We start from the raw sequence: 24921 nt of genomic DNA, 5'->3' as shown, positions 1-24921 counted from the left end.
TACAAACAAAAATGTCCTAAACATTAATTATGCAGCCTAAAAATGAAGTTGGCTACACATTTAAAACGTCCATGATCAATGGTTGAGAAAACACCTGAAAGTTTAAATGAAGTTCTTGAAAGCACTCAAAACCAGCCTAACTCCGTTTGCACGAGGAATTGCCGCTCACGTATTTTAAATGCCACCTTTATTGAAGAACATGGATGCTGCCTTGGGCAGTCACTCACATGGTAGCCTCTGGAACCAAGGAATTTATTCCGGAACAATAATCTTGTGGACATGAACCAAGGAACCCCATTCCGGAACAACCATCCCCCAGACAGGCACCAAGGAACTTTATTCAGGAACAGCCATCCCGCAAACCGGAACCAAGGCACTTTATTCACCGAACTGCATGCATCCTTTTGAAGGGGCTGGAAACCGCTCACTCAAGTGCCAGGAAAGCAGGAACTAGAAGGAGGATAGAAGGATGAGAACTGGAAGGAGGGCTGAGCCAGAGCGACACGAGATACTTATAGCAGAAGTAGGCATGACGTCATCTCACAGCAATCAATCAGCTATCGGCACGAATCAGCTTTCCAGATGACGTAACATCACTTTCGTTTTTGCATCTTAATTAGGTTGAAACAGTCCGTTCTCAATGCAAACAGTGGCAGTAAGAAAAAGAAGTAGAAGTAACTACTATATTACATTAAAATAAGAACTAAACTAAATAAACATTTCAAGGAGGAGAGATGATGCAGTAAAAGGTTTAAAATAAGCTATATTTTCCAACAAATGCCCCCCACATCATCATCTCCATCCTGAAATAAAAACTGAATGCCAGTATCTTTACAAAATTCAAAACAAGAATAAATAAATATCACAATTTCATTCAGAAATTTTTAAGAAAATTTTCTTTGGGAGCATCTTATCCCATTATTCAAAAATTTACCATAGCAAGAAAGTCCAACATGTTACAAAACAATACAAAGACATATGTATGATCATACATTCAATACATTTACCCAGGGCCCTGGTCACTCATACAACATTCTACACTATACAATTTTACATTTACCTAATATCCATCATAATATGACTTATAACATATTAATTTCAAATAAACAAAACTCTTTTAATTTAAATACACACAAAAACAAATTTCATAAGAAAATTGTTCCACAAAATCTTATCAGGTCATGCTTAGTCAGCGGTTTTGTCATGGGATCAGCCAGGTTATCTTTACTTGGAACATATTTTAAATAAAAAATTTCCCTGTTCAATAGATCACGAATGAAAAATAGTTTCACATCTATATGTTTTGTCCTTGAGTTTTCAATGGGTGATTTTGTAAAACATATAGCAGCCATGTTATCAGCAAATAATATTGGCCTCGAAACATAGTTACTTGCAATTTTAAACTGAATGCATTCATCCAAAATGTTTTTAAACCAAACTAATTCTTTTGCTGATTCAGTCATGGAGATAAATTCAGCCTCCATAGTAGACAAACTCACTCCCCTTTCTTTAAATGTACGCCAAGATACAGGTGATTCTCCCAACAAAGCTATTTGTCCACCAATAGACACCATATCATCCCTGCTTGAAGCAAAATCCGAATCTGAATATATATTGAGCTTCAGTTCCTTGCATACCAGTTTAAGTTTGTGCTGTCTGGTATTGGAAATGTACCCTAAAAGTTTAAGTAATCCTTCCCAGTGAAACTTACCAGGATTGCTTTGGAATTGAGAAAATATATTAACAGCATAAGCTATATCCAGACGAGTACGATTGCAAAGAAACGAGAGACATCCCAAAACATTTCTATAAGGATAATTCATCATTTCAGTTGTTTCTTCTTGTGTACTGGGACTTTGAGACTTTGAGTATTTCACACCTTTAACTATTGGAAGGGAAGTAATTTGTATTTTAAAAGACTTAAATCGATCAACTATGTCTTCTATATATATAATTGCTGATAAATTAAAACACTATTGTTCTCATATTCAAATTCCACACCCAAAAGCTTTCTTGTTTTACATAAAATTTTCAAATCAAAATGTGGACTCAGGACTTTTAATATCCTTTTGGCCTGAACTTCACTTTTTCCAAACACAACTATATCATCAACATAAACCAACAGAATGACAAAATCTTTAAAACGATAGACACAATGACACCACTCAAACTTGATAAACCCTAGGTTACATAGTGTTCTATCCAACTCGTAGTACCATAATCGCCCACTCTGATGCAAACCATACAAGGCTCTATCTAAATGACACACAAAAGTTTCTTTATCTCGCTCTACAAAACCCTGAGGTTGGGACATGTAAATTTCCTCTGATAAAGGAATGTAGAGATAGGCACATTTTACATCGCATTGTATATTTGCCCATCCAAGGTGTGCAACTAAAAGGGAGAAAAAGAGCCTTATTACTGAAAAGTTGACTATAGGCGAGTAGGTTTCATCATAGGTATCGTATTTAATTTGCCGATAACCCTGAGCCACTAAACGAGCTTTAAAACGAACAATGTTTCCAAATTCGTCACGTTTAATGTTGAAAATCCACCTGCAACCTGGTGGAGTCTTGTCTTTAGGAAGTGGAACAAGATGCCATACCTTATGCTTTCGCATGTTGGCCATTTCCTCTATCCATTTAAGCTTTTCTGTGGATTTCATTGCCTGGTTATAAGTGTTTGGAATTAAAACATCTAGTCAGCTATCTCGGGTATATGACATTGAAGGAGTGCCAGTTGGGTCGATTTCACCGCTATAAGTGTTGCTTCCCTTGAAATCAAACAAGGTAGGATCATACTGAATATTATGTTCAGTGCAATACCTTTCTACATCATTTGGTGATCGTAGTCTTTGATTAGACCCCCTCTCAAAATAATACATATCCGTACGAGTGCCGTCTGGCCTTGGAACAGGTTTACGAAGCCAAGTTACTCTACAATGTAGATTGAGTATCAGTGTCAATTGTAGAAGAAGGTACATTGGTATCGGTTCTTTCCTCTATTTCAGGAAAATAGCCAACTGGAGTATCAGTAGATTGGAACTCTACCCTTTCTTCAGATTCCAAATCAGGAAGGGTGCCCAGTGAAGCTCCACTGCCACTTTTCTGCATTCCAATTGACTCTTTAAAAGTAGCATTTAGGGTTTCTACTACCTTTTGCTCATTTTCCAACCAAATCTTGTACCCTTTTGTTCGTACACTGTACCCAATCAATCAGCCCTTCGTTGCCTTTGGATCAAGCTTAGAATTCCTTTTAGCCTTTGGAATTCCCACATAGGCAATCGTTCCAAATGCCTTAAGGTGACGTACTGATGGTTTCCGCTTAGTGTACAATTCGAATGGGGTTCTATCTTGGCCCTTATGACAAATTCTATTAAATGAATAAGCAAAATACATTACTGCATCTGACCAAAATTCGGAACTCATTCCACTATCATGTAAGATTGCACATACATTGTTGAGAGCTGTCTGATTAAATCTCTCACAAACTCCATTCTGTTCTGGAGTATATACATCTGTAAATTCGTGCTTTACACCATTTTTATTACAATATGACCTGAATTGATAGTTATCATATTCTCGCCCATTGTCAGTCCTAAAGTATTTCAACTTAAGGTTCAAAGATCTTTCCGCACATGCTATATGCCTTTCAAATACTTCAAACACCTGACTTTTCTCCACAATGGGGTACACTACCACATAACGAGAATATTCGTCAATAAAGGAAACGAAATAATGTTCACTATTCCTACCTGGAATGTTAATAGGTCCCCATACATCAGAAAAAACCCTTTCAAGCGGCCTCTTTACTTGAATACCTTCTAAGGGTCTATAGGAGATTCGTCTTTACTTATTGATTTGGCAATGTTCACAAAACAAATTAGGTGAGTGCTTTAACACAGGAAGACCTCGAACTGAATGTCTCTTACTAGTCCTGACAATAGCACCATAATTTATATGACCAAACCGACCATGCCATAATTCACTATTATTATGCTGAACTGTGGATGCCTCAAATTTTACAGATTTGCCCCCCTTTTCGACTATTTTCGGGAATACATGATAGTTACTTCCTATCAACTTAGCTTTGTACAAAGTTTCATTTTCATCATCAGTAACTTTAATTTGCCCATTTTTACCATAAAATCTTGCTCCATTGATATCCACCCTAGGTCCAGATATTAAATTTCGTCTCAGTTCAGGTGAGTATAACACATCTTTAAGCAGAATAACCGTATCCCAAAATTTCATTTTAACAGTACCCTTCCCATGAATCGAAAAAGTTACCCCATCAATAGCTACTAGCATATTCTCATTTTTTATAGGAGAAAAAGTATCAAACAATTCACGATTTTTACAAAAATGATGAGATGCAGCCGTATCAAATATCCAACTATCATCATTTTCCTCCAAATTGTTAACATTAGCTTGAGCTATAAAATGGGACTGAGCATGGGAATTATTTTTACCTTTACTCAACTTGGGTTTATTCTTACACTTAGGAGATGTTTTATTACTACTAGATACAGCTGAGGAAACAGAAGAAGCAGGTGAGGGTGATCTGGAAAGATTACCTTTCATTCTACAGTATTTTTGAATATGACCTAGACGGCCACATTTATAACACTTGAGTCCTTTAATCTGCTTAAATTTGGGTTCACAGTGAGTACTTTGAACTTCTATAGTCTTATTGATCTCTCTTAAGTTAAGATGCGTTTCCTGTGCTAGTATTTCAAGTTCAACATTTTTAAAAATGAACTTTTCATCTGGCCACCTCAAAACTTTCTGAACTACTTGATCAAATTTATCTGGAAGGAACCTAAGAAACTGGAAACATATATATACGTCTCTTACAGCCTGATTAATATCAGCTAATTGTTCAGTTACGCGTTTTAATCTAGAAGAAAAGAAACTAATACTTTCATTTGGCTTAATTTTACAATTTAAGAACTCTGAAAACAGGGACATATGTCTTGACCGATAATCTGGCTGGAAGTATTTGGCAAGCATATTCCATGCCACTACCGGGTCATCAATTTCACATATCAAGTTTCTATATTCAGGGCTTACATTTATATAAATTAACGATAATGCCAATCGACTTCTATTTTGATAGTCAGCAATAATTTAAATCAGGTCAATACCTTTGACCAAAAGCCATGCATTTTTTTCATTTAAAACAAATTTCATATCTTTGGACCATGTAAAGTAATTACATGCCTCAAGTTTAGCAATATTATGCATGACACTAACAGTAGCCATATTTGAATTTTAACAAAAACCGCCCCCCAATCTCTTAAGTCCTAAATTAACTTTAAACTTCAAAAGTCTGCACTAAAAATAACTCGGGCTGGGCCCATAACCAAAATGATGCTAAAGCAAAGTTTAAAGTTTATAAAATTAAACATTTAGCAGTAGTAGCAATAAAAGCTCCCTGAGATATCATGTTGTGCAGACATTGAAGACAATAAAAGATTTTGAACTTAACCAATTTATTAACAATATAATAAAGAATAAAAACACAGAAAATAAATTTCAACAATATCAGAGAGTTTAGGAAAAATATAATATAACCATCATTCATCAAATAATATTTTTACCTGGTCTCCAAAACACTGGCATTCAATACAAACAAAAATGTCCTAAACATTAATTATGCAGCCTAAAAATGAAGTTGGCTACACATTCAAAACGTCCATGATCAATGGTTGAGAAAACACCTGAAAATTTAAATGAAGTTCTTGAAAGAAATCAAAACCAGCCTAACTCCGTTTGCACGAGGAATTGCCGCTCACGTATTTTAAATTCCGCCTTTATTGAAGAACATGGATGCCGCCCATGGCAGTCACTCACATGGTAGCCTCTGGAACCAAGGAATTTATTCCGGAACAATAATCTTGTGGACATGAACCAAGGAACCCCATTCCGGAACAACCATCCCCCAGACAGGCACCAAGAAACTTTATTCAGGAACAGCCATCCCGCGAACCGGAACCAAGGCACTTTATTTACCAGACTCCATGCATCCTTCTGAAGGGGCTGGAAACCGCTCACTCAAGTGCCAGGAAAGCAGGAACTAGAAGGAGGAGAACTGGAAGGAGGGCTGAGCCAAAGAATTTCTAAGGAGAAGAAGTAAAGGATCCCCGGGGCAACTGTGGCTCCGTCAGACCGAAGAGACACATTATGTATATCCCTGAAGCTTACTTTAAAGGGGCAAACCATTCCAAAGCTATCCACCCTCCGTACCTCACTGGGCATGTGCGAAATAACATCAGGAGGCAACAAAGCAGCATCAAAGAATGCAGCATGCCGTCGGCCATGTTAGCAATCTTTTACCACGTTTTTCGAAAACGTTCTTTGTTGTTGTAGTCAGAGGTACTTGGTTTTAGCTATGTGAAATTCTTTTAAAGGCCTTTTTAAGTGTAATACTGTAAGTGAAATGGTTTTGGCTATCGGGTGAAAACTTTGCTCTTGGTTTTCACAATGGTCATTCCAAATAATTGTCTAAACGTTTTCATGGTAATTTGTTTTTAAAGTTGTTGTCGGATAATTATAATGTATTTCAGTGTTTTCAATTTATTTAGGGGTGCCTTTAATTGTCTTTAAATATTTTTTTCTGTTTCAGTTAGTTATTGCAAATTTTGCTTATAAAATTTCACTGTAAAATTTTAACTATGGATCCATAAAAATTTATTACGTTTTGTATGGCATGTGTTTCCCTCCCTTTTTAAGTTTACAGAAGAAAAGAATTAAGAAATTTATTTCATTTAAATTTTGTCTTCGTACGGCTCGCTGTTTAAATTGAAATAAAAATTGGACAGGATTTCTATAATTCGCCCCAAAATTCCAACTAACATCCTTTTGCTTTATAAAACTCCAGAAATGTATGAAAATAAAACATTTTGAGTTATTTCAAAGTAAAAAATTTATTATCTCCTCGAACTGCGCTGTTTAAATTTCACCCTGCGCTGGTGTTTCACTGCATAGCCGTGGCTCTTCGGTACAGCGGCGCAGAGGCGAAACAGGTTTACATTGCGTCTATGGAAGCTTTCATTCTTCTCCTTAGAGATTCTTTGGTTGAGCCAAAAATCGAAATCGATTCAATGGCTAGGCGGCAATTAGTAGCCAACCGCTACTTTAACCGTCTCTGTTGGTAAATTGCCCTAAGGCGTTGGTACTTAAGTTTTTAATTAAGGCGATTTACGCCGCGCCAACTAGGCGAAACTTGTCAAATTTTGTGAAATGTAGGTGAGTAAGGGAGCCGCGTGACAGGCAGGAGCCTGTCACGCGGGTGGTCACCAGCTTACGCGTACAATGAGAAATATTGGAAATATTAATAATTATCAAGTTTTGAAACAGGTTATCTAGATTGGAATAATTAAACTAATATCACGATCTAAATGAAGAGAAATGGCACAACTAAGTGCAACAGATTAGCTAAACAAAATATTCAAATTCATCCTTTCTGTAAAACACGGATTGGACAGTGGTAGTCACGTGGGAGTCACCCTCCCGTGAACTGTCCACAGCCCAATGCATGAGCCAGAGCGACGCGAGATACTTAAAGCAGAAGTAGGCATGACATCATCTCACGGCAACCAATCAGCTATCGGCACGAATCGGCTTTCCAGATGACGTAACATCATTTTCGTTTTTGCATCTTAATTAGGTTGAAACAGTCCGTTCTCAATGCAAACAGTGGCAGTAAGAAAAAGAAGTAGAAGTAACTACTATATTACATTAAAATAAGAACTAAACTAAATAAACATTTCAAGGAGGAGAGATGATGCTGTAAAAGGTTTAAAATAAGCTATATTTTCCAACAGATCCGGCTTATTGTTTTTTGCAGACTTTAGAGCAATTTTATAAAAGTAAGCTTGAACTTTCGATTATGTCAAATAGAATTTCCGATATATATTTACTAATATGTAAAATATCTACAAAGCTAAAGTATGTTTCGAAGTCCGTTAAACAGAAAGTGGAATTGCTGCAAAAAATGGATAAAGGCATATCCTTTGATTATCTAATCATTCCAAAATATGTTTATCAATTTCAGGCCGCTCTGCCGGGGGAGGGAAACGACGCGGCACGCAATGAATTGGAAGTTGATCTGTAAGCACTATCCTTATCTTCAGGGCAGATGTTTTTATTTTATTTGGCTTATAATTCCTTACTAAATGTAGTATTTCACTCGATGTACTCCGTCTTTGATATGATTTAAATCAAGTTCCTCGTCATTATGATTGGCTTCCGATAGTGAAGAAAGTGACACAGAGGTTATTGAAAACGAAAAAATTTCGATTGACAAATTAGTCGGTATTCTCGACACAGCAATTATAGGACTTGAACGGCGGACCTTTGTTAACTAAACAAGAAATTATGTCTGTTTAATAGAATTAAAGAGAAAATATTATCACATGAAACGGAGCAACTTAAACAACTTACATTGAAAGAAATGTTTAATAAAGTAAACAAATAAATATTAAGCTTTTTCTTTTTGTAAATTTTGATACCCTTTAGATCATAATTGTTCTTTATTTCATAAATTACGGTTTCATATTTTTAATTTTATAATTTCTGCATGCCATCTTACCAGATTTAAACTGATGATCTGTAATTTGGAAAAATCCATAATCTGGAATCGGTGAAGTGCCAACGAGTCCGGATTAACGACTTTTGACTGTATTTATATCTAAGCTGTGCTGGAAAAAGTTCATTATTTATTTTTACTTGTGTAGTGCATTAAAAGCATTTTCCAGCATGTAAAATCCAGTAGTAGTGGATGTTAAAAATAATCTTAAGCTATGGATACCATATCTTTTACTGCTGATCTCCCAGACATATAAGAATAAAATACAATCAGCTGGCAGATAACACAGTGAAATCTGCTGTTCAGCTGTACAGTTTCCCCATTCCTTTCAGATATATCAGCAGTGTCCTCAAGCAGATCTTGAATAAATGCCAGTGACTCTAGAATATTCACCATCATAACAAGTTGAAAAGTGTAATGTCTAGAATGGAATGTTGTGAGGCTACTAGAAACCATTTGGAGGGAGTTCGTTTGACTTTCTCTAGAATCAGCCTCAGTAATAATTAATAATTATCTTCTGAATTCTATAACTTGTCACCTTTTAATTAGAAAAAGTTCAATTTTAAGATATTTTTTGGTATCTAAAACTTTTATTACACTTTACTGACTTTTGTTACTTAATCTGATTAGCCATTAAAATAGTTTATTGTTCTTTAATACTATGTAGCTTAATGTATTTCATATTTTCAGATTTTGTCTGGTTTTATGTTTGAATTCATTTGCTGAATTTTCCTCTGAGCAATATAATGTATTCATTGATGTATTATTTGTTAGTCCAAAAAGGCAATTTGCCCAGAAGGACTATTAATTTCATTTTGGCATTTTGCATTGATTCACTATAAGCGTTGTTTCACTTTTCAAATTGTTGCTACCAAATATTATCACCCTGTATTGTATTTAAAGAAATTAAACTATGAAGAATCTGCATAAATGTATGTATGTTTCTCACGCTGTGATAAAAGAGTAGTACCTAGAGTCATCAAATTTTGAATAATGTTGTCCACCTGCGAATGTGGCATCTGGAAGCCCAAATTTGGAATTTAGGATTTGTTTTATTATCGATTTTGTATTTTGTAAAGCTTTAACGAATTTTTGATTAACAAACTCAAGGATTTCAAAGTGAGCAATGGCAACGCTATACAGAAAAACATTTTTATCCCCAGTGCATAAGACTGTGTATCGGAAGTTCTAAAGATATGCTCATTTTAAAATTATTTTTTTAACTGAATTTTGTGGTTTAAGTGCGAAGAACATGATATTTAATAAATAAAGGTAAAACACAACATTTTAAAAAAACACCCTTTTGGACGTAATTTAAAATCTGAAACCTTTCAGATTTTTTTTTACCTTTTTAAAAATAATTATATGGTTTTAAGTAAAAGTAAGTCATAGTAAAATAAATGTAACTTATATATTTTGGTTTTGCACCAGTAATTTAATCTTTCAATGAACCAACTTTCATGAACCACTATGTCCAGGATAGTTAAAATCAGGAGATTTCCATTTCTGGGAGTTTTGGTTATATTGTTCTTAAAACACCAAAATTGTGTTTAATTTTCAGATGAATTCTAAATTAGTAGTTAAAGAAATACTTAGAATGAGAAAAATGCTCTCACAGTTTGGTAAGTTGGTCTATTTCTTTGTGGAGGAAAATTATCATGATAAAGTTGAAACAATTATTTTAGAAATTAAAATAGTTAACATGAATATGCCCAGCTGATAGTCTTGAAGATAATGAGCAGGTTAGCTCATGGTGCAGTATCTATTAATGAGATTAAAAATAAAACATTAATTCCTAAATTTTACTTAACCTGTAATGCATTTATACGTACAGCAAAATACATTAAAATTTGTAAGAAATATTCCAGTTTAAATTCTAAATTTCACTTGATGCCATTTGCAGTCTAATCATTTTATATTTTGATGCCATTTGCAGTCTAATCAATTTATATTTTTCATATGTAGGAAGCTTATCTCTAATTTATAGGAAGCATCTTATAAGCTTAAGGAAGTTCCCTAATTATACAGAAAACTTTATGGTTATACAATAATTCATATTTTCTCAAACATATGCAAGTTAAGATATGGATTTTGATAAAAAAAAATAAAAGCATGTCTAAAAGTATTTTCCTAGGTTTTGCTTAAACATTTTATGCAATCAAATTGTTAAAAGAAATGTTTTTAGCAATGTTTAAGGAGCTAATGATTTAACATATATCACACTCATGTGTTATACCATGAATCACTTCATGTTTGTGAATAACATATCCTGAAATTCAAGTTATTCAATACTGTTTTATTTAAGATAAAACTTTTTTTAAAGTTGCATAATATTACATCACCCATATTCATTTTTGTTAAAATCGATATCATATGAACAAGCAAGTCGAAAAATAAGAAACGTATCTTTTCACATTTTTTATTGAAACTTAACAACACGTGCACAACATTACATCGGCATCCATAGCTCGCATACAGAGAAAGAGAACTTGGTGTTGCCAATACGGTAAATATAAATGTACCAAACTAACACGCCTCCTTACATTTATATTTACTAATTACAAACAAACATAGATATAAGCAATCTTTTCATCTTTACCATTTACAATTAAGCATAGATATAAACAATAACATTCAACACTTAACACAAATTATTTTTAAAAAAGTTTCTTTCATTAACTTAAATGTTAAAATCAAAGTTAAACACAATTTAGTTTACATAAGGACATTACCAAAATCTATTTCATTTCAAGCAAATATATTTAAATAAACATCACTTAAATAAACAGTACACAAAATTTATTTCAATTTCAAACCTTCCCTAAATTTCATAAATTTAATCTTTCCTAAAGACTTAGTAAAGATATCTGCAATATTTGATTCTGAATCAATCTTTACAATTTCAATTACTCCATTTTGAACATTTTCGTGAACATAGTGATATTGAACTTCTATGTGTTTTGAATTTTTAGTGAAGTTCCCATAATTAGCAATGGCCAAAGCTCCTGAATTATCTTCATAAATTTTAATGGGGTGAGTTATATCAGCAAAAACATCATTCACAACATTTTTCAAGAAATTAATCTCTCTGTCACGGCCTCAGATATATTCGGCAAAAGTGGAAGATTTTGTCACACAATTTTGCTTTTTGGATTTCCAGTAAATTGGATTACCAAATAATTCAATAACAAACCCAGTAGTTGACTTTCTATCAACAATATCACCTGCCCAATCAGCATCAACATAACAATTCATAATATCAGTTTTAAGATTTTTACTATAGGTTAATTTTAGATGTTTTGTTAAGTACAAATACTTTAAAACTCTCAAAGCATATTTGAAATGTGTCTCATCATAACAATTTTGAAATCTACTTAAATAATTTACGCTGAAAGATATGTCTGGTCTAGTACCATGACTAATATACAAGAGTGCTCCTATTAGATTTCTGTATTTGACATTTTGATTTAAATTAGATTGGCTTAGTTTAAGATTAGTCTCCATTGGTGTATCATAAAGCTTTGAATTTTTAATACCATACAGTTTAGCTACAGATTCAATATAATTTTCCTGACTCAGTGTTAAGATATTGCTTTTCTCATCATATTCATTATCAATTCCAATGTAGCTTTTTATTTTATTTAAATCCTTCATTTTAAATTTTGTATGTAGTTGTTCCTTAATATCATTAATTACCCGAGTATCTCTGCAACATATCAACAAATCATCAACAAATAAAAGAATATATACAAATACATCATTTTCAGATTTTACATAAAGACAATAATCATATTTACTTCTACGAAATCCTAGACTCTCAATATACTCGTTAAAACACTCGTACCAAGCACGAGGGCTTTCTTTCAACCCATATAGTGCTTTCTTTAATTTATACACTCTATTCGAATTATCATTATAGCCTTGTGGTTGTTTAACATAAATGTCAAACACAACATAACCATTTAAAAAGACAGTCTCAACATCCATTTGATGAATATTTAAATTATACTGACAGGAATATGAAAGTAACAATTTTAAGGTTTGCATCTTGATGACAGGGGAGTAAGTGTCCTCAATACTATCTTTTTGCTGAAAACCTCGAACCACTAATCTAGCTTTAAAAACATTACCTGGTTTTCTTTTGAATACCCACTTCACATCTAGAATTGCTTTATCCTCTGGTTTAGTCACTAGTGTCCAAGTGTTATTTTTAACAAGATTGTTCATTTCACTCTCCATTGCCTCTTTCCAATGTCCAGCCTCACTGCATGAAAGTTACCTGGAACCTCACTCAAAGTTACCTGGAACTGTAGCATCACAAAAATTTGCACTAACACAGTAGTACCCGAATTCTTCATGAAATCGAACTGGTAGTTTGATTTGCCTTCTTGGTCTCATTCCACTTTTTGTTTCATCTTCATTTATCACACTGTCCTTGGAGTTATCATTACTCGATTCACACGACACTTCTTGAGGTTCATTCTTCTTATTTGTATCATCATTCTTATCTTCATCATCACAACCTACACACATTATGTCTTCTTCAATAATATCAACATGTCTGGCAACTATTATTCTGTTATTCATCAAAACTCTATATCCAACTTCTGTATACCCAAGTAAAATTCCAAATTCAGCCTTTTTATCCCACTTCGACTTTCTCTTTTCTTCTGGTATTCTTACATACACTCTAAATCCGTATAATTTCAGTTCATTAGCAGATGGTTTCCTATTGAAAAATATTTCATATGGTGTCTTCTTTACAATAGTATTTGTTAATGTCCTGTTTTTCAAATAAGCAGCAGCTTTAATTACTTCAGGCCAGTAACGTCTGTCAACTTTTGCTTCGGCTAAAAGACATCTTGCCATATCCATTATAGTTCTGTTGTAACGCTCAGCTGTACCATTTAATTCGCGTACATATGGTAGGCATGACTTTATCTTGAAACCTTTTTCTCTTGCAAATTTGTATATCTTGCTATTCATATATTCACTACCATTATCACATCTTAGTTCTTTGATAGTCTTCCCTGTTAAATTTTGAATTTCATTTACATATTTAATTAAGCAATCAGAGACTTGATCCTTAGATTTGATACAATAAATTTTTGCCAACTTGCTATAATCATCAATAAAACTCACAAAGTATTTCTCACCATTACATCCAATTGTTCTGTGAGGTCCATTTACATCTGTATGTATAATCTCCAGAATATCTTCTGCTTTTCTTCTATTATTCTTGAATGGTAAATTGTGCATTTTATTTTCAATACATATGGCACACTTCATATATTCGGTTTCTATTTCTTTAGGGATTCCTTCTAATAGCTGATCTTTGCACATAATATCCAGATATTTAAAATTTACATGTCCAAATGAACGGTGCAATTTTTCTTTTAACGTTAACTTATTGTTGGTCAAATTTGCAAATATTTTACTATTTTTAACATAACTCTTTACTTTATATAATCTTTCTTCTTTCTTTGCTACTGCTACTAATGAACCATTGACATCATATATTTTAGAAAACTTTTCTTTTGAAACTATTTTATGATTATCAGTAATCTTCGAATAACTTAATAAATTTGCTTTCATTTCTTTTACATAAAATACATTCTTCAATGTTACAATAGATTCAGAGTTATATACAGGAAAAGAAACTATTATATTGCCAACCTTTGTAGCTTTCAAAATCCTTCCGTCACCGACTTTCACTTGAATAGGATCCTTCAAAGTGACTTGCTCTTTGAAATATTCATCACTGTTTATAATGTGGTCTGTGCATCCGCTATCCAGTAACCAACTGATTTCATTTTTATTTTTCACAATATTCGCACAGGAACTTGTCATGTTACTTTCGATAACAGTGGTGTGAAAACTATTGCCTTGATGAGTGTTTATTCTCTGGTTAGAGTATGTTCCACGTTCACGATGTCCACTAAAAGCACGACTACGTCCTCGATTGTTTGAAGAACTTGTGGAGCCATTACAACGATAGTTCCTTTGATGGACATGCCAATAATTCTTTTTAATGTGACCAGGTTTTCCACAGTTATAACAGACATTCCCTTGTGGACCCGATTTGCTTGTTTTGATTTTGAACACATTTGATTTTTCTGCTGGTGCACGATCTTCATAATCATTTTTCTCTTCAAGTAATTTTGATTTGATTTTGCTCTTTAGGTAATCGACTGTTCTGTCCTTCTCTGGTAATAATCTACTAAGTCACCAATGTGACTGTAATTTGAAGGTAATGCTCTTAGCATATAGTTCAGTTTTTCTTGTTCCGTCACGGTGGCGCCGGCATGTTTCAGTTCGTTCACATACTTCTCAAAATCATCGAAAAATATATTTACATCAGGATAATTTTTCAGTTTAACACATTTTAAGTTATTTCGATAAACAATTTGTAGAGATGTTGAAGTTTTTAAATACATTGCATCAAATTTCATAATTATATCAAATGCAGTCTCACACTCGTGAATATATTCCAATTGCTTGTTTGTTATGGCGCCGTAAATGTAATTTGTAGCTTGGATATCCTTTTCTTCCCATTTTTCCACGTCATCATTTTCACTGACTCTTCGCTGAACCACATCTTTACACTTTTTAAATTGAAGAAATTTCATCATACGCACTTTCCAATTAAAATAGTCTGAACCATCAAATAGCGGTATGCTGATATCGCTGCCTCTTGTACATGCCATTTTTACGCTAGTACCAGTAACTTTTAAAACAAATTATAACTACTAAATTCTTCATTCATATTCACAAACCACGAGAACTGTTACCATGTTAAATAAATCGATATCATATGAACAAGCAAGTCGAAAAATAAGAAACGTATCTTTTCACATTTTTTATTGAAACTTAACAACACGTGCACAACATTACATCGGCATCCATAGCTCGCATACAGAGAAAGAGAACTTGGTGTTGCCAATACGGTAAATATAAATGTACCAAACTAACAATTTTCTGAAAGATAAGCATGTCATGATGATTATATATTATCTTTGACAGAAGAGGGAATATTTTTAGCTAAAAAAATTTTATCTTTAAAAAATGAAGTGTGTTGACCTATTTACAATGATAAATGTGTGCATATCTAGAAAAACTTTCAGAAAAAGCTTTACAGCTATGTTTGAGTAGCTTTGTAGTCCTGATTATTACATCAGGATTTATCAAATTAATGTAAAGTTCATTTCAGTTACTGAGTGTAGTCAACACTTTTATTACAGCAAAAACTTCCCCTTCATAATAAGATATGTTAATGCAAATAATTACAAAGTTGAGAGTATGTTTTGCATTGTGAATAGTTACAAATTAAATACCAGAATAGTTACAAATTAAATACTATGTAACTACCTGCTCTTATTGTAATTTAAATCAAATATGTCAAATTGAATAAAAGAGATTCTGATTTTAATTACACTTGAGTGCAAAATTTGAATTTTGTCTATTTTGGAGAAAAATATTGAACCAAAGGAATAAATTATGCTGCCAAAAAATTCTGCAAATATCCAGAGTCAAATGTGTAAGCCTACATGTGCATATGTGCGGAGCTGTGGAAGTGCAGAAGAGGTTTTCGGTGATTTGTGTACTCACCATTTTGATATGGACATATTCATATAAAAAAGACCTGGACAAGGCCAACCAAGATCCACAATGATGAATGAGGATTATCATTTGGCACTTTCAGCACAGTGACACAGGATTGCTACAACAGCACAGCTCTAACATAAGTTGTGTGCTGCCGCTCCAATCCAAGTTTCATGATATTTAATATATAATATATTACAGTTGCCCGAAGACATATATATACTGATATAGGGCTATATGGCAGAAGATCTGCTGTTTGCATCCTGTTCAGCACACAAAAGATCACATCTAGCTTGGTGCAGACAACATGCACCTTGGACTAAACTTCATTAGAGCATCATTGTGTCTGACAGATGAGTCGAGATCTGGACACTGATTCTTGGCCTGTATCTGGAGAGAACCTGGAACATGATAGCATTCCTCCCTCATCAGTGAAAAGGATCATTATGGGGGTGAAGGTGTAATAGTTTGGGCAGGCATTATGTTGAATGGCCGCATACCCCTGCATGTGTTTGACAAAGGCTTCCTTACTGCTATGAGGTATAAAGAGGAGATCGTACAGGGCGATTTCAACCAAAATATGCATTTTGACCGCCATTGAATGCAATTTAATAATGTTTTTGCGTGACATCTGTACGTAAGGACAGATTAAAGGCCTCTTTTCCTCCAAATGAATAGTAAAACTGATTTAAAATGGATTCGGAAGAAAAATTTTTTGTGGCGTTTGTAGGTATGTACTAATGTATGTATATATCCCACATAACTCAAAACAAGTAGCCTCAGAAAGTTGAAAGTTTTTATATAGGACTGCTATAACATGTAGGTGTGTACCTCCCTTTTTGGTTGCAATTGGCCACACCAAAAGTATATAAATATATACTCACTCTGTTACTCGACTCCATGAGCTCAGTTTTTTTATTCTTATTTGTTGGTAAACTGTGCATTTGTTGTCTTAAAAAATGATTGAATTATGTTGTTCCTAGCTTCTAGTTAAGGTTTTTATGTCTATCTGTGTGCAACAGTTGTGGGATTATCAACAATTGAAAAGTTGTATAAGTGCAGCTAAGTCTACTTTAATATTTATCATAGCAGCCGTATTTGTTTACATTTGAAAACTGGAAGAATAGCGAATTAAGTCTTTCTGCCGAGTAAAAGTAGATCCCACAAAGTGTACTCTATTTGCTTTTACTCTCTAGTTCACTTAATACACATGAGTATTGTCCGAGAGCTAACTACATATGTAAAGCATCCTAATAATCACAAAAAAATTTTAGTAAAAGCAAATGAAATATATTAATTGCACGTCTTATTATCTGCCTTCTTGCCTGCCAGCCGAATTGCTTTTTTCTTTCTTTCTTTCTTTCTTTTCTTTTCTTTTTTTTTTTTTTTCTGCATAACAACTGTAATTTTAATTATAAAAACTTTTTTAATTGTTTTAACTGTATTTGGTGTTTTATGTTTTTCTATCTCTTTCAATTTTTAATAAAAATATTTTTAGTCTATATGTATTTTTGCCTTGCTGCAAAGTGAGAACTGAATTCATTGAATCAGAAATATATCTCTAATGAAATTTGAGGAAATAAGTTTAAATAAAATGCAGAAAAAAATACATATAATTTAAGATTCTGTACAAGAGAGGCATGTGTTGTACACATCAGATTTTTTACTGCAATAATTTTGAAATAATAATTTTTTTTTCAATTATGGTTAAAATGATTTTTTTTTTTTTTTTTTTTTTTATTCAATGTAATATCTGTGTTTTGTGTTTATAACAAAGTTCAAAATAATAAGACGTGCAATTAAAATATTTCATTTGCTTTTACTAAAATTTTTTTGTGATTATTAGGATGCTTTACATATGTAGTTAGCTCTCGGACAATACTCATGTGTATTAAGTGAACTAGAGAGTAAAAGCAAATAGAGTACACTTTGTGGGATCTACTTTTACTAATGAAGATTACAAGCCTGTTTTCGTTAATTAGACACCAAGTTTTCACTGTCAGAATGTACTTATAAAGCTAATATTTTTAAATATAGAGGAATTCGAAGTTAATACTGGATAACATGATGAAATTGATGAGCAGTATCAAAAATTTTTAAGGAAAGAACATTGAGTACATTTAGGAACATCCAGCAGTAACTTATTTTCTATAGCATCTTGACTACTGATGTTAAAATATCTAAACAACCCAAGATTAGGTATTTAAAATAAGTATGGGCAGCATGAGAAAGGTAACTGCCATCATCTTAGAACTGCAAAGGTATATTGATTGCTTCAAGTATCAAACTTTTTTTTTTTTTAGTGAACAGTAATATTTCTTTTAATGTTTAATCATCATTTTAGATGATGATGACAGAGAAAATGAAGATGAACCTGTAAATAATGCAGCTCTTGGAATGAAAGGTGCAAATGTGTTACAAGACAATGATTTTGATGATCAGGTTAGTTTCTAATTATTCCTTTCAATAATCATATCAAAATTTTAAATTGAGTTTTTCGTTCTAAATTTATTATGCTTTAATACTTTGAACTTTGGTGCATTTCCATGTAATAAATGAGGAATACTATAAAAATACAGTTTCATCGGTTTTAATTTTTCTTAAATGCTAAATTTCATGTTTTAGAGTAGCAGGTTTTTATAATATATATTTTTTGTATGTTAAAATTATTTTGTTATTTATATCAACATCTGAAATGCTCAGAATGTTAAATTCAAATAAGAAGAATCATAAAGAATTTTATTACTTAAGATAAAATGCTATATATTGTGCTATTTAAAAAATGAAATGTTACATGGTAATGTTTTTAAATATGAAAAAAATTTATATAGAAATAAAAATCGAAGCAAGAGAAAGAGAGAAAACAATTCTAGAGCAAGACCTTTAAAAAATTTTTTATCACAAATGGTTATTGAAATCAGTAACTGATACATTGTATTGGACATAAAAGGTTTCAAGAAGCTAACCAATTTCAGAAGTTATTTGAATAATAATTATATTTTACATCTTACAATGTTTCATATTTTTTAAAAATTTTGAAAATTTGTTTCCTAAATCCAAACTTTAAATCAGAGAGTATCTTTTTAACGTCATGTCATTATTGTAATGAGCAGAACTTTCTTGTGCTGGATTTAAAGCATTGCCTATGACTTCAATATTAGTCATTTGATAAAGGTAAGTTCATCTATCAATTTGTTGTCCAGACCACAGTATGATTATCTTGAAAAAATTATTTAATTTTCATCATCTCTTTATAGAAAGAAGCTAGTCTTTAGCATTTATTGAACTGCAAATCTGGAAAATTAACTGCTGTCACATTATGTTTCTATAAGAAGTAAATATGATCATTAGTTATACCACATATTTATCAAGGCAAATTTGGAAACAGCAGTTCTTTGATTCAAGAGTTTTGTGCTTTCACAATCTTATGAACTATGAATGTGACTATTTATGTCAGAAAAGCTGTATTAATTTCAGTTGGTCATAGATTTTTAGTCCTTCACTGAAAATTTCACTTGAATTTTTAGCCTTGTTGTTAGGTATGTAACTTTTCTTTATGGTGTATCAGTAAACAAGTTTAATTTTTTTAGTCTGTATTGTTCTGTACAGCGTTTCATAATAATTATATGAGATTTGTAGTCCAGTAGTACTTAGTATTAACACCACCTGGACATTCAATTGAAGTAAAAACTGGGTAAATTTAAACATTTATGGTCAATTCTTTCCAAATTATGAACACTGTTTGGTATCTTTCAGAAATTTAGTATAAATGATGCAGAATTTGATTGTAAAATACAGAATAGTTGGTTAATTGATAAAAGTAAAGCAATTGAAGACTATGTGCATTCATGGATTTTCAAAAGAAATTGATTCATATTTATACTATATACACAAAGAATAATGAAAACTTCAAGAACCCAGTGCCTCTGCCAGTGTTTGAAATTGGCTCAAACTACTTATATTTAGAGTCCACTCAGCCACCTATGTGCAGCAAAACATGAAGTGCTTCCATTAAAAACTATCACTCCTTTTGTGTGATTTATAAATCAGTTTTTACACTTTTTTCCTCATCTGACTGAACGCAAGGAATTACCAGATACAGCAAACTAAACTTTGGGTTTCTTCGAGTTAATTATATTGGGGTTCAATTATATGTTGAAAAAGATAAAGCTTATTTTATAATGAATGGCATATTATTGACCAAATGTGTAAGATCACTGAACATTGGTAATTTTAAGCTGGAATCCTGGCAAGCAGGCTGACTTTATGATTTGTGTGTGTGTGTCTTGGTATAATCCAGAACTAAAATCTTTCGTAGTGTATATTTCAAATCTATAACTTTTATTTCAGTTTGCTGTGATTTATATTTTTTACAAAAATGTTTAGCCATAGCTTTAAGCATGATATAATTATTTCTGTGCCATCTGTTATATTAATTTTTACTGGCCAAACAAGCAATGTTGTTTCTTTATGCCCTATTTTCACATTTACAACTGAAGGAAGAGGTTTGTTTGACCTTCCAAAGCACAATACTGCATGTTTTACTTTACACCAATTCCTATTTTTTTGTTCTGTTTTGTTTCTTTAGCATTTAATTCATTTAGTGGGTCATTTATGTAGCATTTTGTAAACAATGTTAATATGCTGCTGAAACATATATTTATAAATTATTTTTTCAGGATAATCAAGATAATGTGGATAATGCAAAAGAAGAAGAAGGTGTTGTGGTAGCACCTAAATAAAAGTCATATTCTGTTACTGTTGTGTTGAGTTGATTTCATGGAACATCTGGTTAAAGTGTCTGGATTGGTTTCATGCACAAATGATGAGTGCCTAGAAACTATATGTAATATATATAAATGTAAAATAATTTCTATATGTGGGGCAGTTTTACTCTCCTTTATACATTGATATCAACATAGAAAAACCTATTGATGGAAATGAAATTTTTTACTTTTTTTTAAATCTGGGTGAGAATATTTTTATCAGCAATCGTGTAAGTATTTTATGTAATATATTTTTTGTGTGACTGTTCTAACTTATGAATGGCTGTGTTGATTTATTATAAGTAAAACGTTTCTTTAAAAGATGTGGAAAAAATATACATCTGTGCATGTATTTAAAATATTAGTGTACATTTTCCGTACTACTTGTCAATTTTCAGTGATAGAAAACTGCATTTAGTGGACATTTAATCTCTAAAGGAAATTCAAATTACTTGTTAAAATATTTTTTTTTTTTAATATTTTTGGGGAAGACTGTAAAAGTATTAAAATATTAAATTGGTGCAAAATTCTTTGTTTTTCTTGTAATTTGGAAAGAAAAAAGAAACAGAGTGATTTTTCTGCTGATGTTGTAGAAACTGAAACTCATCAGTTGAATCTTTCTGTAAAGTATAATTATTGTGAAGAAATATAACAACAACAAGAACAGAAATAAATAAATAAATAAAATTCCAAATACAAGATTTCATTGTTTTATTTCTTCACTTTAATTTTTTCCTGTGCCATTTTTAGCTGTAATTACTTCCTCATATTATTTTAAATATATATATATATTTAAATATCAAATTAATTTTTATAATTTTGGACAAGTAAGTCAGTTTGTTATAACAGATGTTTTTATTTATTATTGTTAATTTAATTGTTGCTGAATTGAATGCTTGGAATTTTTGTTATATTTAAATAAAAATTGTTCCCTGAATATTTCACCTTTACATTTTGCCTTACAGAAGTTTATACTGAATTTTATGTTATATTCCAAAATATTGTTAGTGATGATAGTGTAAAAATTTTGAATAATAATGAAAAGTGTGTATTTTGAAGAACTGTGAACTATTTCTTTGCAATTTCACATATTTTATTTGCTTTTAATTAAAATATATCTTTGATTACTTAGAAATTATACCATGTCAAATCATTTTTAATGATTGATAGGCTCCAAGCCAAACTTTTTAATTAAGTCTCTGATGGATTATAAATATCTAAAATATGCCAAGATTTTAATGAATTACTGTTATGTGCATAGTGTTAATTTTTGTATTTTGCCATGATCCTTTTACAGAATTCTCAGTTCCTTTTGCCTTTTGATTTAAATGTTCTTCCTCTAGGTGCTAGAATTTCATACATTTTTTCTTCATTGCCATTAAAGTTTATTATATTTTCCTCCAATAGCATAACTGGGTCAATATTATTAAGAAAGGTTTGGGTATATAAGTATGCATGCAGCAGTAAATTGCTAGCAGCTGAAAACGTAAGTTCCTCATAATTGAGAGACATGGTTTTTAAACTGAAGAAGAGTTATAAAAAACATTGTGTGAACAGCAAAAATGAATTATGTGATAAACTACCAACACTGTGTGTTGTATTTAGAAAATCACTTTGTATAGAATATCTTCTGTTATACTGTGAAAAAGAGAGAAAATTGTTACTGCTTTGGAAAATTCTGCATTTCAGCACAAGTCTTTCATGGTGTGGGAAAATTTATTGTGATGAAGAATTTCCATTTTTTTTTTTTTTTTTTTTTAATTTTATCAATCATCATAGTTTAATTTTTTATTTTGAAAAATATATTTCTATATTTCATTTTTTACATTTCTTTTCCAATAAAATAGAATGTACTTTAAAGAAGTATTAATCTTTATATCACACAAAAATTGTGATGATTTTTATGATTATTTTGACCTTTTAATTCTTTGTACGGCTGTTATATTTTTATCATCATTTTCAGAATTCTTAAAATTGCCTTTGGTAATGTTTACTTAGCTCAGTTTATTTTGTACTGTTCTATGCATTTATTATATTGGATCTGTTATTGTTATTAAAATATATTTTACTTTGATATATTTTTAAGCATTCATGTAATTGTTTACTACACTGTAGTAATTCAAAGATGAATCAGCAGGTGAATATTCAGCAATTTTTCATTACGGTATTTCTAGTTTTGAAAATTGGTTGGGAGAATGATCAGTGTATAAATTAATAAAATATTAATTTCACTTATGATTTTTTTCCCTGCTCTTTTTTTTACTTCTTTTAAAATGTATTATTCAAATGAATGATAAAACCCAAGTTCGTTTCTTCATTCATAATTTCTATGACAATTGTATTTTACGACATCAGATTTCTAATCATATATCTAGCACATCGAATAAATAAAGAGCCCACCTTTAGTTTTTTAAATTAATTTCATAATTGTTTGATATATTTCATCTTGAAATATATTTAAATTCAAACAGCTGTTTTCTTTTAGAAAACAAAGAATTATATACAGATATTATAAAATTGTTCATGTGTTCTAGAAGAAGACTTAAAATAAAAACAGAAAAATTATAATGCAGAATGTGAGCAAAAATGTTATGAAAATGTTATTGCAGATCTATGATACATTAATCATCAAACGTTAAATGGGGCAAATAAAAATACAAAGTGCACTTCATTTTTGAGAATTAAAACCTTTCAGAAAATTGATGTTACTGTGTTAATATTTGAACAACAGAATCTTTCAGAAAAATTTTACTTTATAAGAAATGAAGTTCATTTCTCCCATATGTTCTTGTATGATTTCGCATGTGTGATTGTGTGATTAAATGCATGTGTTATTCATGCATTTAATCACTGGAAGATCTGGTATTTGAATTATTTCAAGAACACAGTTGAATTTTCAAGATTATTTTTTTAATGGTTTTTTTTCGTTTTAAATACTACAGCTTATTTCATGTTGTTTAATCTGTCCTCCCTTCCCTGCAACTTGTTGGGAATTTCAGAGCAATTAAATGACTTGATTTGTGGATATGATTTCTCATCTTTAAGTAGACATTTTTTTTCTAAATTTTTATGAAATTTTTGTCTCATAATATCTTTATAAGCTCATAAAAATGTATAATGAAAGAGGTTTAAGTTAATTTTAGATACAGGTCTTTAATTTCTCCTTATGATCTTATCATAAAAATTTAAGGTTTACAAAAAACAGTAAAATGACCATCCACTGTTCTGGATAATGTGGGTCTTCATTGGAGTTTTTTCCCATTAGAAGCCTTACTATAACTTCAGAGGAGACCATTGCTTATACTGAATCCTTTTCTTTAAAGAGCAGAATTATTTTGTGGCATTGAGATTGATATTGGTTTTAGAGAAAATATTTGCATATTTTGAGGAAGAAAGACACATGACATAATAGTGCATAAGGTAGTACAATATACTAATTACCTCCATATTAATGGGGATGTGCTGCAAATTAATGTCAGATTCGAAAAATACTTTTCCATGTTGAAAAGAAGAGGCATATTAACCTTCTATAAAATACAGAGAGCTTTCCTATAACATTGTTATCAGAATACTGATGAATTTTTATCTGATTTTTAAAATGGTAATAGTATTTGCTTATAACTTATCTCATACCATTATTTCAGTTAAAAAAACTTGTTGTTTTCTTGAAAATAAAATATAAATGATGAAGGCAAATTTATTCATACTTAATTTTATATTTTATAATAGAGTTTTAAAATTTAGAATTATGACTTTTCTCATTTTTGATTTCTCTAGAACCCTTCTATAGCAGTTGGTGAAAAGAAAAGAATTATTTATAAATGTAAAGTTATTTTTCTGTAGCTTCATTTGGAGGGAAAAAGTGTATCAAGCATTAAGTATCAAATATAAAATGCTTTACTCTGCCCTAAAAATAGCACTGCCATATAAATTTTTAATTTTTTTTTTACCTTTACTTAAA

General features: G+C 31.4%; 1 protein-coding gene across 1 annotated transcript in view; it reads left to right on the top strand.

The window, feature by feature from the left end:
• LOC118181215 (uncharacterized) overlaps positions 1–23198 on the top strand; it is an 84234-nt gene extending 61036 nt beyond the window's left edge. The window contains exons 11-12 of the mRNA XM_035350296.2: positions 18539–18636; positions 20874–23198. Coding sequence (XP_035206187.1) covers positions 18539–18636; positions 20874–20936 — 161 coding nt within the window. The 3' untranslated portion in view covers positions 20937–23198. The remainder of the gene's footprint in view (positions 1–18538; positions 18637–20873) is intronic.
• The last annotated feature ends 1723 nt before the right edge of the window (positions 23199–24921 follow it).

Source organism: Stegodyphus dumicola, chromosome 7, assembly GCF_044657685.1.
Source record: "Stegodyphus dumicola isolate Sdum_Otavi_A_Nest chromosome 7, ASM4465768v1".
NCBI lineage: Eukaryota > Metazoa > Arthropoda > Arachnida > Araneae > Eresidae > Stegodyphus > Stegodyphus dumicola.
The sequence above is the reverse complement of the archived record's forward strand: the minus strand, read 5'-3'. Positions and strand labels throughout refer to the sequence as shown.